The sequence below is a fragment of the Accipiter gentilis genome, chromosome 24 (assembly GCF_929443795.1).
Source record: "Accipiter gentilis chromosome 24, bAccGen1.1, whole genome shotgun sequence".
NCBI lineage: Eukaryota > Metazoa > Chordata > Aves > Accipitriformes > Accipitridae > Astur > Astur gentilis.
The window spans coordinates 17,535,296-17,550,211 of NC_064903.1; the positions used below are offsets into that span (position 1 = coordinate 17,535,296).

At 44.7% G+C, this 14,916-nt stretch overlaps 1 protein-coding gene across 4 annotated transcripts in view; it reads right to left on the reverse strand.

Annotated features, from left to right (window-relative positions):
• Positions 1-654: 654 nt before the first annotated feature.
• Positions 655-14,916, reverse strand: part of ATP11C (ATPase phospholipid transporting 11C) — a 58,584-nt gene continuing 44,322 nt past the window's right edge. The window contains exons 25-30 of one of the 4 annotated variants that reach the window (XM_049827204.1): positions 13,370-13,505; positions 11,498-11,563; positions 10,562-10,665; positions 8,944-9,097; positions 5,437-5,532; positions 4,054-4,187 (exon numbers count right to left, since the gene is read on the reverse strand). In XM_049827204.1, the coding sequence (XP_049683161.1) occupies positions 5,440-5,532; positions 8,944-9,097; positions 10,562-10,665; positions 11,498-11,563; positions 13,370-13,505 (553 nt within the window). In that variant the 3' untranslated portion in view covers positions 4,054-4,187; positions 5,437-5,439. Of the gene's footprint in view, positions 4,188-5,436; positions 5,533-6,464; positions 6,556-8,943; positions 9,098-10,561; positions 10,666-11,497; positions 11,564-13,369; positions 13,506-13,526; positions 13,607-14,916 lie in introns of those variants that run through there. The other 3 variants (XM_049827205.1, XM_049827203.1, XM_049827206.1) reach the window with 3 other exon arrangements.

Genomic DNA, 14,916 nt, shown 5'->3' on the forward strand with positions numbered 1-14,916 from the left:
TTATACAAACACTGTGAGTCTTGCTTTAACAGTTTTGATGCGTTTCTGGAATTTCATCAATGCAAATGTCTGGCCTGAACTTCACCAGCTCCAGGAACTTTACAAACCACAGAATAATCCTCACTTGTGTGCTTCTAGGCTTTGAACTAAAAAAGACCCACTTATTACAGGTAGCCACTACACACAGGACCAATCCACAGCATAAAAACTCTTCATGCACATATGGAAGTCAGGCACATAAACCTGCTTTTTTTTTTTTTACCCAGTTCCTAAATGTCAGCTAAAGCTCAGAGTTCAACTCTTCTACAAAGGTAAATTGATTTATTCACTTCATTCACAGGACTCACTTTCTTAATTTGACATTATTTTTGAGGAATGCAGGTTTAGAGCACGTAGGCCAGCTACGTGCAGCAGCTGTTACCAGCAGAATTGCTAATACCTTGCTGGAAAAATAAAAACATATGAGAAGCAACCAGTATTTCCTTAGACAAATGCTGCTCCACATCAGAGAACCAAATATGGCCTTGCTGGCATTGTCTACCCCCCCAGGGAAAATGCCGATGGTCCCCCTAGCACAGCCTTGGAAAAGCCCACATTATAAACTATTGCCTAGGAGCATCCAAGGAGACAAGACAGACAACAAATACATATTAATCAGAACAACATACCAAAGTTTATTGATTACTTCAAACAAAAGTTTCTGTAATGAAAAAAGAGCAAGTTGCATTCATAAAAGGTAACATTCACATTCAATTTCTTTTATATAAAGCAACATAAATGTATAAAATTGCATTTAAGTGAAAAAAATGTAAGGTTGCGGTCCTTTTTTTTTTTTTTTTTTTACAAGAAGCTGAAAATGTATCTTCTCATTGCCTGTATATAATTTACACTTTCTATATACTACATGTTTTTTAAAAAAAATCCATAGCTGGGAAATTGGATAAATGGTGCAGTACTAGGTAAGTTTTTCAACTGTGTTTATACAAATTCGATTTTAAGCTTTTATGCAATTCCAAGTCATTTATAATATTCTCATAACGATTAGGATTAGTTTTTGAAAAGTAGCTATGACTACACCAAGTTCCTCCATTATCGCATAACAGTTTCAGAGGGAATCTTAATTAATTTTCTTATCTTTCAGTGTCACTAGCCAGTGATTAAACTTCAATGAATTATTATGAAAAAACCCAGCCTTTTTTCCTTCAAGTTTTTCCACCGATAAGCCTGTACTGACCTTTTAGTTCACTAACGAGCACTGCAACAGTGCAGCGTGTATTATGGTACATGAACAACCACCACAGCATCACTGTCAGATTACTGCCACTTCAGCATCCTGCTGGCTTATACCTTACAGTTACTATCACCGCTTTTTCTTCCCTTCTCTAACCCCAGAAGGGGTCTCCTGTTTCCCCTGATTTCACCACTCATCCACAGCAACAGGAATTTCACTTCTAGCATTGCTGAATGATGTGGATCAGCTCTTCTGCAGGTCCAGGGCAGCCTGGCATCCCCAGCACTACACCAGTGCACTAGCTGAAGATCCAAGCTCAAGAAAACCTGCATTTTCCCCAAAGAGCCGCTATTCAAGACATGTCACGTTAATTCCAACCCGCTTTTCAGCATGCGTGCCTTGGGTTTGAATGTACAGCTATTGCAATGGCTTGCTCCATCCTGAGACAGGACACTTGGAAATGGGAAGATTTGGTTCTTAGAAGGCTCCATCTTAAAACAGACTGCAGAAATTAGTCTGTTTAAGTGGCTTTATTTGGACAGTTCACACATACATGGCAAGCTTTGCTCTGTTCCCACTGATGTCACCAGCAAAACCTCTAGCTGAATTTCACAGGAACAGACTTTGACCCTAAGAGTAGAGCAGGACACAAAAACTGAGAAGCAAGGTGTCAGGCTTGGGACCATTTGGGCTCGGAATGGTTTTGAATCACAGGAATTGGGCATTTCAGTGCCCGCATTTTAAAGGTTATGTAAACACAAGTCAGCAACTGTATATTTAAGGAGAAAGGTTAGATTTGGCATATAGAGCATATCTTCATTGTATTCATCGCATACTTGATCTGTAGGCACCACATTTTAGCAAGAAAAGTTGAGAATGGGACAAGGTCTGCAAGTTGAATTCTAGGTCCATGAAATGAACTAGGAAAAGGGGGGGGGGGGGGAGAAAAAAAAAAAAGCTTTGCCCATGGGACACATGCTGGAAGTGCAGCTCCTTACTTGCATGCAGCAAGGAGTCGAGCCGCGGTTGCTAACACGGTGCTAACACACACCACTTGCGTTGACAAAGGCCAGTGCAGCGTATATAATACAGTGGTCCTGTCCATACGTCCCCTCCCATGCTGGGTGATATAACAGCAGCCACCGGGCACAGGGACTGCACACACCCCTTTACCCACTTGGGTAAGGCCCATCGCAAAGTCCTTAATGATGCACACTAGAATTTGCCTGCAGCTGATCCGCGTCCTGCTTCCACCGGAGTCGAAGACAGACCTCAGGGGTGGCAGCCAGAGAGCAAGATTCGATTCTTCTGAAAATTAATAGTCCGCCGTTAGCAAAATTTGATGAAGGGAATGTTCTATCTAGTCCCAAGTTGTTGTTTCTTTGCCTGTAAATGACACAAAGCCTGAGCAAGCGGGAGCCAAACCCAGCTGCAGCGTAGAGCTCGTTACTTCTGAAATGAGACTTAAACACTTCTCACAGTAGTTCCTCTGCACCGCTCTGCAGAGCACCAGGGCCAGGGGCAGTCAGCAGGAAGGGGACCTTCACACCAGACAGCGGTGGCACACAGGGTGCTCCATCACTGCTTATGACTTAACGCAACAAAAAAAGCTGCTTTTTCCACATATGAAGTATCAGAGGGAAAAAAAAAGAACACCAAACGAGTCAGGCATCTCACCTCTGCTGTGTGCAACCTAAAGAGAAAAGTTCCCACGACCATGGTACAGGTAGATTTAAAAAGAACATGCCAATTTAAAAACGAAATAAAGTGTAAAATGAAATCAGGTTCATGTTTTTCTTTTATTTTTAAACTGGCTTCTTTTTTCTTAGTGCAAATAACTCAAGATGCAGTTTTATATGCCTGCAAGTTTACAGGCACAGTCCGTGTCCCTGGGATCATCCAAGGACCACACTGTCACTCAGGCCTTTGAAGTGTTGAAGCAACTGCACAGCGCAGCAACATAAGCACAACCACAGGAACCCGGGCAAAACGGCTGAAAGTCTGGCACAGCCCAACTTTTGAGATTCTTTCCTCCCCCACAAAAGCTTCCTTCCATCGCCAACAGCCGCAACATGAGGGAAAATGACCTTCTCTTCATGCTCCATCAGGAATAAACCCACCAGCAAACCGGCTGCAGGAGGATGCTCAGACGCTCTCCGCACGGATACCACGGCTGCGGAGGGAGCGCAGACCGCTTCCAGCCGTACCCAGAGGAGGGATACGCAACTGAAGGCTTTGCACCGTCGGCGAAGATTTCTCCCGAGTTTTCAAGTATTTCTGCCGCACGCATCTGGCAACCCAACGCTGGGAGGGGGCAGCCCCCTGCCGAGGGGTCGCAGCCCCAGCACCACCAGAGATGCTCGCAGGGCTGCATCCAGCCTTCTGCGTTGAGAGGAGCGGGCTTTCTTTCCCCGGTGCCTTTGGGGAGCTGGAAGGAACTGGTTTGGGGTTTAAAGTCTGTGCTACTTCTTTGGTCAGGCAGAGCAAGAGACTTCAGCAGCTCTCTGCTGCTTTCGGACAGATCTGCAGCGGGCAGAGGAAGCCCCCGTGTGAAATGGGGCTGGCATTGCTCTCTTGCACTTCAATTCACGCTGTTTTGGATGAATTCCTAAAGATGCTTTCTCAGCCTCCAACAACATCGAATTCTGCAGAATGTTTTTGGGGAGGGGTAGGGAAGCCACAAGCCCGAAGACAAACAGGTACCGTGGGGCCAGTGCCCTGGCTACTGCTTTATCAGCATGGCTGCTTACTGTACTTGGCAATATTAAAAAGAACTGTTAGGTTAAAACCATGGTTTTTTCCTACAGCGTGACAATACGCAGTGTTTGTATGGAGCACTTTAAAGTATCCTGAGAGGATATGTTTCTGCCAGATTAGTAACAGCATCTTCAGTCTTCACATAACCATTCTCTATACGTTTGTATGAGACTAACATAGGCAGATCAAAGGGGTCAGTCTGCAAAAATCAGAAGGAAAATGCACGTGTATTGCAATTATTACATTCCCAAACTCAGAAAGCTTTTTCTCTATTATTTTTAGAAAAAATACTTAACATTTTGTAGGAGAAGAAGAATGATTAGACCACAGTAAAAGTGCCAAATTTCATTCACAACCAAGGAACAAATAATAAGATGATAAATTCATTTGCATAATCTGCAAAATGCCGTATAAAGTCTAAAAGTGGCATCTGCTTCGCTGATGTCCCCTGCAGCTTCCATTCTGCCCCAGTCCAGCCACTTCCTGCACCAGTCTGCACCAGTATATGGTAGTGGAGAGCACCACCTAACGTCTGCAGGGAAGGAACAGCTGCTCGGCTCACCAACAACGCCCAGGCAAGCAGAAACCCGGATTTATGCCAGATACATTTGGAGCTCTGGCAAGCCTGGCTGTTGGACCTGCCATTCCGATTAAACTGATTTCTTTAGAAACAGGTGTGGGTATAAAGGTAGGAGAATTTGCAGAGAATTGGCAGTTTTGTGTTTGCAGCAGACACCACACAGCTATATAACATCTTACTAGAAGTGAAATTGTGAATTTAGTTAGGCACTTTTACTTTTTTTATTCTGCTATCGGCTTACTACGATGTTTAAAATCAAGTAAACTTGTGCTAGGATGCTCTCTGTGTGCATATATACATATGGACACAGAGACATGCCTGCTGTACTGTATGTTGACATACATAGACAAGTACACACATTTAGTTTCAATCTATGCAGATGAATTAAAATGTACTTATTTCTATCTGACAGAAGAGCATGCACCCTAGAAAAAGGTATTTTGGTACAATTCAGATGCAATACTGGAATCATTTTAATAGCTGAGATTTTAATACTTCACTGTAAATACATCAGCATTAGCTTTTATAACCACTGTTAGCATGATTCACCGACTGCATTCTCAGATTAAATTTTCTGTTAACATTAGACTAAAATATCAGTGATATTGAAAGATTTGTTTACGTACTGCAAAATATTTCAAGTTTGAGAGAATCTGTCCACACATGGGATTCTGAAGAGGTTGGATAAGACAACGAACGTCCTCAAATTAAAATGCATCCCAAGCATTGCATCTCCATTCCACAAGGACAGGTGCCCCACACCGATAGTCAAGAGGATTACAAGAACCACAGTTTAATTGATTTGGAGAGGTTACATTTGGTTAATCGATGCCTTTTAAAACCATCCCAACTCCTTCGGACAGGGTACCTGTTACAACACATTAGACTCATCTGAGAATGTTCTTAAAAGAAGTGGTCTGACAGAAGGTCTGGCCGACAATGAATCAGGTGCCTTCCTGCTGCTCTGCAACAGCGAGGCAAAGAGACTTATAGCACACGCGACACTTGCCCCTGCCTAATGATCGAACAACGTAAGACACACACACGCACCCCCACACCTTTTTACAGCTGAGTCCCATCATAAGGGATGTAGCAACACATACTCCCTAGATACCACGGTGATTAACACTGGCTGGGTTTTGCAGTGCAAGAGGCACAAGGGTATTCAGAAGCCAGCCCTGGTTCCTGAAATGGTTAACTTCAGGCTTGGGGGTTTATGTTACAGGTGCTTTCGAGGGAGGAGGAAGCCATCCTTGACCTCCACATAACTGGTATTTTTCAAATAGTGAGTAATAGTGGAGATCTGCAGTGAAACCAAACGCTAGGGACATGTTTTCAAGGCATTGGGCTGTGGGGTAGCCCCACCATCCCCACAGTGGACAAGTCCAAGACTAATCCCTTGTTGGGAGGGTTGCATGCAGTGGCTTATTCACTTGTACAAACAGCACCGGTAGCACTAATGCTTGGGATGGACTGGGCAAGAGGGGCACTTGGGGAGCTCCTCCTAGATCAAACAAGCCTGAACTGTTTGCCAAGTCATCCAGAAGACGATTAAAATCGAGTCCACTTGGTCCCACACTTTAAAGGAGTTTGTATCTGGTCCATAAACACACAGAACTACAGGGGGGAAGAAGAGTGTAACCAGCACCGGCTACGTCCACCTCACTTGGACATCGCCAGCACAACCAGCTCACCCACCTGAGGTGTGGCAGGAGACCAAAGGGGAAGAGACAGATGAAATATTTAAGCAAAAGATTTAAATTAAAGCAGGGAGGGGGGGGAAGCAGGGCTTTGCTGGGTCAGCAAATCTAAACAGGGGTTTTCAGGAGTTAGGCGTTAGAAGGAGGAAAAAAGCAATAGAGCAAGCAACACATAGTGACTCAGAAAGGAAATCACCTTATTCACTCCAAGAAAAGCTGTGATTGCTGGAAGTTTGAGAAAGCATGAAGATAGTGGATGTTCCTGAGGAAGGAAGGCGCTTCGTTACCTAGTTCACAACAGCACAAGAGACAGAAAATTGCAGTACAAGAAAGAGAAAGGCAGAAACCAAGGAAAACACAAATGCGCCTTGCAGGTTAAAAAAAAACCAACACAACCAAAACACCAAACCAAAAAACACCAAAGCATTTCCACACAGAAAATTTAATAAAGACTGAGCAGAGCTGACAGGCTGGGTTATAGGGAACTTGGGGTGAAACCTGGTCCCGTTGAGGTCAAGGGCAAACACCCATCGACCTGGCCTCAGTCCATCCTCCCCTTCCAGAAGTGACCCTCAGCTCTCAAGTCAGCAGTTCAGGCACCTAAATACCATCGCTAATCTTGTTTTTAATTTAATGCTCCCCCTGGGAAACTGGTGTTTGGTGGTTTTTTTAATATTAAGGTCAGGATTGTCAGAAAGGGTCTAGATCTGAAATCATCTACCTGGTCTTAGATGCCTTTACAAATTAGGTGACTCACTTCAGTGTCTGACCACTGACACAGACATCTAAAGCTGGTATCTGCTTCAGGCACTTTATAAAGCTCTTACTCAAAATGTACATTTAAATATGGCTCAGCCTATGTCTAGTTTGGTATGCACATACGAAGAGACTTTTCCTAGTTGAGACTCACTTTGCTTTGCTAAACGATTTCACAAGAGCCTTTTTTTAATGCATATAAAGCACTCTTGAAAGCAAGTATTGCATGGGGAATGGATCTTCTAGCCAACAGCTGAAGGCAAAAATGGGTCACCTCTCAGGGGAGCTGCGCTGGGGCTCAGAAACCCCCAGGTCACCGTGCCAGGTCACTGTCCTTGAACTGCCCTATGTCCACAGTTGAAAGCAACTTGCTCCCAACCTATTCAATAGGGGTGTCAAGCTAGAAACTATTAAATCATACTTAACTGGAATAAATTACATGAAGCCTCAAAGAATTCAACCATACTTCTTTTACAGCCTCTCTTGCTTTCAACTTTAATGGTTTGGGTTTCTGGGTGGGTTTTTTTGTCTTGCAGACACACGTTTTACTTCACTGATACTGTGCCAAAATTGTATTTCAAATGTTATGGGAGAGGAAAATCTTTACTACTTCATTGGATTATTTTATTTTTTTTTTAAATCGAGATAATAATAATTTATAAATAAGGACCAAAGACAACAAGTTATCCCAGGTGAGGAAAGTACACTGAAACCTCATGGGATACCAGAGCTTCGAGGAGAAAAGCCTGGTTTGAACCTCAGTATTGGGAAGGTCTTCCCATGGTTTCCTGGGACACAGTCAGACCAGCTGAGCACCAGTCTGCCAGTACCACACGGCTGGTCCGGGGCACGGCAGAAGCCACTTCTGCACGCTGCTCCTACCTCTACGCTGGCCAAATCCTGCAGCCGTACCACCGGACAGAGCGATGGCTGGCTCCAGCCACCCTGGCACCCTGGCCAAACCCAGTCTGCCAGCATCTGCTGGGTATGGACGGGGTGGGGGGTGACCCCGTGCCAGCAGCGCTGGCCCCTGTCCCTTCGGCCATGCCCCAAGGACGTGCAAACGTGATGGCCAGAGGCCAGGGCCAGCTGGCAATACACCATGTGCTGACCCAAGGCAGGACTTGCTGACATTGGAGGGGGAAAGAGAGGGGCTGCAGGAGGGAGGGAAGGCACAGGGAGCAGCGGAGGGTGAGCAGGTGCTGCCTGGGGTTGGGGACGGCGCTGCGGGGGCGTTCAGCACCTCTGGGCAAGCAGAGAGCAAGGGGCAGGGTGGGCGTTTTGGCACAGTGCGAGTCGTGAGCCCGGCAGTGCCGGCATTCACCATTTGCAGGAGTGACAAAGAAAACGTTTCAGAGATGGTTTACACTTCTAAAACAAGCCCCCCTCCCCAGCAGCGGAGGGAAGTTGTCAGGTTTCTTAACAGCTTTCAAGGAGACCTAGACACTGCAGGCTAACGCCATGGTACGAGCTCTCGGTTATTAAGGGGGGTGGGCAGATGTGACAAGACTTGACCCTGTTCCCCCTGCACCAGCACCCGAGAACATACCCAAGGGGAACATCGTAGACGTTGTCTTTGACATAAAAAGCAGCAGCTTTTTTCAGGACACGATATGGTGGGTTTGATGCTCAGTTCAGGTTGGAAAAAGGTTACTGTACTTTTATAAGAGAGGACAGGTTTCCATCCAGTGAAGGCAACTAAGGAAAGGCACGGGTTGAGTCTCTCCTCACTACAAATCTAGGCAGTATTTTTAGATGAGCTTCTTGACATTTCTGGCATGTGAAAGAGCAAGATGAGGCTCTTAGAAAGCCTTCCTCAAGATGCAAGTGGTACACGGTACTGTTAGGGTTCATCTCGTGCTTAAGATTAAGAGAGGTCTTCCTAAAAATACAGCGCGATACACCATCTTGTTCCTTACCTGATGATTTTTCTCTTTTATATTTTTTAAAACTATTAGAAGAATTTCTGGGAAAAGGCTGATAAAGATCAGGAGGATTATTGCCAGCCACGTGGAAACAGAAGTCAGCATATGGGCGAATACAAAATACATTCTTTGCTGCTTCAGGAAAGGCCTGAAAAAGAAAGGATACAAATAAATTCTGGTTAACACAAATTTCCCAAGAAGGTGAGAATCAAAGGCAGATTCAGATCAAACTATTACCAGTAATGCCTCCCTTTCAGATGGAGATGGATACAGCCTGCACAGAAATACTTTCCATCCTTCTCCCAACACATCTCCTGTCTTCAACTGTGCTAGTCCTGGAGGACTGTCCTGTCACCTTAGAGGATGTACTTTGCATCTTCCACATCTGTTTCACTTTGGGACAGGGAGTGGTTTGAATTTTGCTACTATCACCAATTTTGCTACTATTACTGAGAGATAAATTATTCACCGCGTTAAAACCCACATAATTTTATTTCAGCTTTGGACTTTGCTATAGCTTCTGGTTTGTTTTTTATGGTGGAGATCCAGAGACTCCTGGTCCCAATAGGTTATTTGCCTCTTCCTCTCTCCCTTGATGGAGGGGAACTGTCAGATGCTTGTGAAAAATGCCTCAAATAACTGATGACAAGGATCCCAAAGCAGTTGTTGCTTAGCATTAACTCAAAAATATTGAGCTATGCAAGTTAAACACACCAGGAGAAAACACACATTTCAGCAGAGAGATCTGGCTAGATCACAGATCTGTATCTGTTGGTTAGGAACACTGAAGAGTTAAAGCCTGGGACCCTCGATTAAAATATTTACATCAGTTCCACATCTTTATTAGCAGGCTGCTGGGTCAAGGATCTAGCCAATAACCCATGGCACTAGCCCACAGGAAAGCAAAGTTGTAAAATGGGAGATACTGCAAACGTCAACATGAACATCTACTCCAGCATGGGAAACAGAAAACTAATATTTGTAACATACTATTGCTTGCCTGCTTTTGCAAGACATTAAGCCTAAAATGCTGGTTGCACTCAAATCAATGAGAATTTCTTCTTCTACTCAGATCCAGGATTTCAGTAGCAGGATCTGCACTTTCTCCTGCTTATTTCTTCTTCTTAAGCTGCCCCAGAGTGCTGGGTCCTCTTGCTTTGTCACCTGCCTCGTCTGTTCCTTCCTTCTGTATCACTGGGTTTCTTTCCACCATCAATTTTTCATTCCTTCTCCATCCACATGCACAAACAGATCCTGAAATATTTACCCCAGAACCTCCCAATGAAGACAAGGGCCTCAGCACCAGAAATGACCCTGAAGGCAGAAACGCAAACCACCTCTTGCCAAAGGCGAGCACCCTGGCTGGCGATCAGGCTGTCAGACCTCTTCGAACATCACGCAGCAGCCCTCTTCCAGCACTGGCTTTTAGTAGGCATTGGATGGAGAGATCCCTTCCCTCCCCAGTAGAGAAAGGAGCATGGGTTGCACAGACCTTGCCATCCTTAAATCTCTGGATAGCCTGAATGAGGGGTTGCTGCAGCTACATCCCCTGCAAAGCCAGTGCCGGGCATTCCCCTAAGAAAGCACTGTGAAAAGAAGAGAAGATACTTGCCAAATGACTCCTCCCCAAAAGAATGAGAAAAACACATAGAAGGCAAGGGAGCCCCAAATCACAAAGTGGTTCATCCACGTCCAGAATCGGGTATCTAATGCTAGCTGTGTGAAAAAAAAAAATAGACAAAACAGGCATTAGATGCAGAGTGTATTTGACTGTATTTATATGAAATTTCAGACTGCTTTTACAGTAAGATTGAAGGTTCTCCTAACAGCCACCCCTCCGCATATGTGCACCAGGGAAAATGTTTTCAATATCTACAGGTTGGCACAATGTCAGCAGGAAAACGGTGAGTTTCTAATTGTAACTGACACTTTTTAATAGAATAAATTTGATGCAACCTCTGATGCTATAGGGAAGAAATGTCTAAAGGTTACAAGGACTGTAAAATTGCCTCCTGCCACCACCTGCTGTCCTGAACCAAACATAACAGACCTTTTGTAAGGTCTTATGCAAACTGTGCCTTCTGGAAAGCTCTGTAAAACAGAGCAGATTTGCTCTTATTATTTGACAGATGTGCTTTTGTTTTATTCCTCCGGTGCTTAGGGGTAGCTGAAACAAGGTGGACAAACCCAAGTTCTCTATTGTCCCTCTCCTCTTGCTGGAACTGAATGCCAAGGGGTGAAAGCATGGGGAAAAGTCAACCAAAACCAACTGGAGTTCTCAAAAGAGGGCAAAAAATAGGAAAACTATTTAACCAAAACATACACTTATAGACCAGCACAGCCCAGGAATACAGACCACAGACTACACAAAGGACAGTGGTCAGTAAGCAAGTTTTGCCTCTATGGAAGAGGAGAGAATCTAAGTGTGGTGGGAAACTTTCATAGAAACTTCATCTTTAACACATTTACTGCCCGATTTTACAGCACATGCACACGCATTGGAAAATGACTGCAATAAGTGACTGAAAAAAGGAAGGAAGTTCCTAACCTTCAGGGTGACGGTGAACACCAGCACGGTGAAAACAATCGTCCCAAAGGTCCAATTCCCAAAAACCTGAAAAACACATTACACTGCCACAGGTGTCTCGGTCCATCTCCTTGGAGAGGCACAGAAATGATGGTGAGGACAGGGGTGCAAGCAGGGACCGGAGGCGAAGGACAGGATGGAGCGACTGCTACGGGGGACTGATACTCAGAGAGGCACCGGGCACCCCACAAGACTCGCCGCCCGCTACGCTACCCTGTGCCATGCAGTGCCACACGGATGGGTGACCCAGAGTTGGGACAGTGACAGGTACAACCTCCTACTAACAGCAATGTCGATTGAGGATACAAGTCATTGGACCACCTGTATTTCACGATTTCTTGGTAATTTACTCAGTTTCTGCTTTCTCGCAACACCTCTGCTCATAGTCTCGTTTTAGTCCCATTTGCAGAATGCACCAATGGGTATTTTTTCATCTGGTTTGGTTTGCAGATACTAGTGACTATGTACAACAAAGAAAAGCAGATACTGTATATAAATCCAAATGATGGCAATGAATGGGAGGGATGCTTACCAAAGGCTGTCAAGATCTGAATGCATACATCAAAACAGAAAGTGAAATGTAAAAGTTTTCAAAAAATGCAAAAAAATTAAAGTCAATAGGAGCGAAAAAGGAGTCAATCAAACATACATGGATATTATGAACAATTGCTGGTAGCAGTTCTTACAGGCATAAGTGTTTACAAAACAGGACATAACCACAGATCTTATTTTAGTGCCACATAGACTTGACCTCTCAAGGCATTTGCAGAACATATCAGTGCTTCATGTTTTATTCAAATACAGCCAGAATGGCTATTAATACAGAAAAGCACTGAATCTACAACACAGGGCTTGACCACTTACAGCTGGGGCCACAAACATTGGCATTGATGCAATGTATGCACACATACACATAAATTTCAGCTTTTCTCCAAGTGTTAGCCACTAAAAAAAGTTAAGCTATTTTCAAGGGTCACATGATGGTGTAGAGAAGTTTTGCGCCTTGGGGAAAGGGTCCTGAGACAGCACAGGCCACCACGCATGGCAGGCACACTGCGCTAATGCTTTGCTCTGTACTCAGTTAACCAGCAAAAAGGAAAAAAAGGAAAAAGAAAAAAATCAATCTTTTCTTTTTCCCTCCTTTCTGTGCAAGTTAACCCAGAGAGCTCCCACACCTCGTTCACGTGGCGATATAAGCGCTTGTCCCGACACAAGAAGCACAAGCAAGCAGACAGCAGGGAGAAGAAGAACAGCCTGCTCGTTCTGACAGCGGTGCTAACTTATGCTGGCTTTGAAATGGTAGCGAAACCCCAGCACCAGCCTTCCCCCTTTGCAAAGGGAGGAGGGATGTTGAATCACACCCCGGAGCAGGTGCAGCCCACAAGCAGCCCTGTACCATGTCTCGCTAACAAGCGGCATCTTATCAAGGTGGGCTACTTCAGTTGCTTGTAACCAGCCAAACACGTGCTAAATTTCACACAGCATGCTGGTGGGAAGGACGGACACTGCTTCTGCCTTGGGCCAATGTTTGGGACCACGCAGAAGAGTGGAAGAGCGCTGCGCAAAGCTCACCAGGTTTGAATAAAGCTGTGTGTAAGACTAGTTATTTTACCTACTGAGTATAACCAGCTCTGCCCTGTTTCCATGGCAATTTGGATAACGTTTTATTTCAAGCATTTGCTGCAGAATCACACCATAAGCAAGGCTATGCCATCGGACAAGGCTCGAGACACACCGCACAGATTAAGCGTGTAGATATTCCCTGCCAGGTGCATAAAAGAGGCAGTGCACAAAAGAAACGCTCATATCTCTTTCTTTTTTTGGTGGTGTTACCTTTCCATTATCTTCCAATGATGAATTTTGAAAAAGAAAATAAACCCCAAAGAAAAACACGAGTCCTTCAAAGGCGCCCAGAAAGGTCCAGTACAGGAACGGTCTCCACTGCAGCATTGCATTATCTGAAACCTTCCTGCCAAGAGACGGAGTAACAAGAACATCACCATCACATTTAGGATGCGCTGTAAAACCTCTCACAGCCAGGTGATCAGCAGGCTTTGGAGCAAGCCCTTGCTGTAGGAGACAAGGAGGTAAAACACATAAATATCTGCCAGCATACAGGACATAAACAACATTTGCCATATGCAGCTGCTGGTCATGATAAATCATAAGAGGTTCAGCATATTAATTTGTTTTGTCCTTCTCCTCTAGGTAACTTGCATTATAATCCAAGTCAGCCTAAAGCAAACAGCTGTAACACTGTCCTGAGCCTCTCCTGCAGCCCCTGCACCACCCACACCATCTGACATTAACTGCTGAATTTTAAAACCAGGGCAATGCTAAAGAGCAGCCATACGGGATGCAGCGAATCCATGGTGTGTTTCCCTCTTTTTGTTGAATGCACAAACTCCCTCTTTGAGAAAAGCTCTGCAAGTCCCGTTCCTGGAAGCGGTGGTTTTCTGCACAGGCTGAAAATAACCTCCTGAATTGCATGGTGGGCGTTTTTAACGTGGGGGTTGTAGCAGGAGGCTCTTGGCTGAATATAGGATGAGATCTGGCACAGAGGCAGCAGCAGCAAACTGATGCTCTACGGGCAGAGCTCTGCACAGACCGCACGCAAAGCCCGGAGAGTGGAGAGTGACCGTCAGGGCAGGAGGGAGTTAAAAAATTTTCCTGCATCATTATCCTTTTCAAATTACTTTCTTTAAACTTTGAAGATTGATAGGGGAAAAAAGCATGTTTATGGCAAAACCAAAAACCCCCATTCTTTTCTCATTTTTCTTCCTAACTATTAAAGCAATACATCATTTTCAGCAAGAGGTGCCTTGCAAACCAGTGTGGTGCTGGGCTCCTATAACTGCAGTTTCCAAAACAAATCCCTACTGAATCCTAGGCATGATGATGCAGTGACAATACTCTAACATACTGCAATTTGGGTACGAGTAAGAAGCATGGATAAACCAGACTAAGTGAGTTTTATTGCAAGGAGAGAAAACACAACCAACTTCCTCACTGCGAGCTCTGTTTTGCATTCCCATTTATGTCCTGCAGTGCTCATCGTAAACAGGCTTTTTACAGCGCCTCAGACTAGAGATCTGCACTGCAGCAACTCAGCACTTCATACAGCAGAGGCACAGCAGTCATTCTGCATTCAGCAACACATGCACAGTCATGAATATTCAAACTAAAGCTATCTGCCTGCACAATTATATCTGTTTTCCCTCAATGGACAGACCCCAGAGATAGAGAACACACCAGGCGAATGCACAAGAGGCCTGCTGCTATTGGTCTATGCCACATAATATTCAATTACCAATTTATTTAAAAATACATGTGGTGGCATTTTGCCATACGAGTGGAGGAACACAGAAGTCTAATCAATC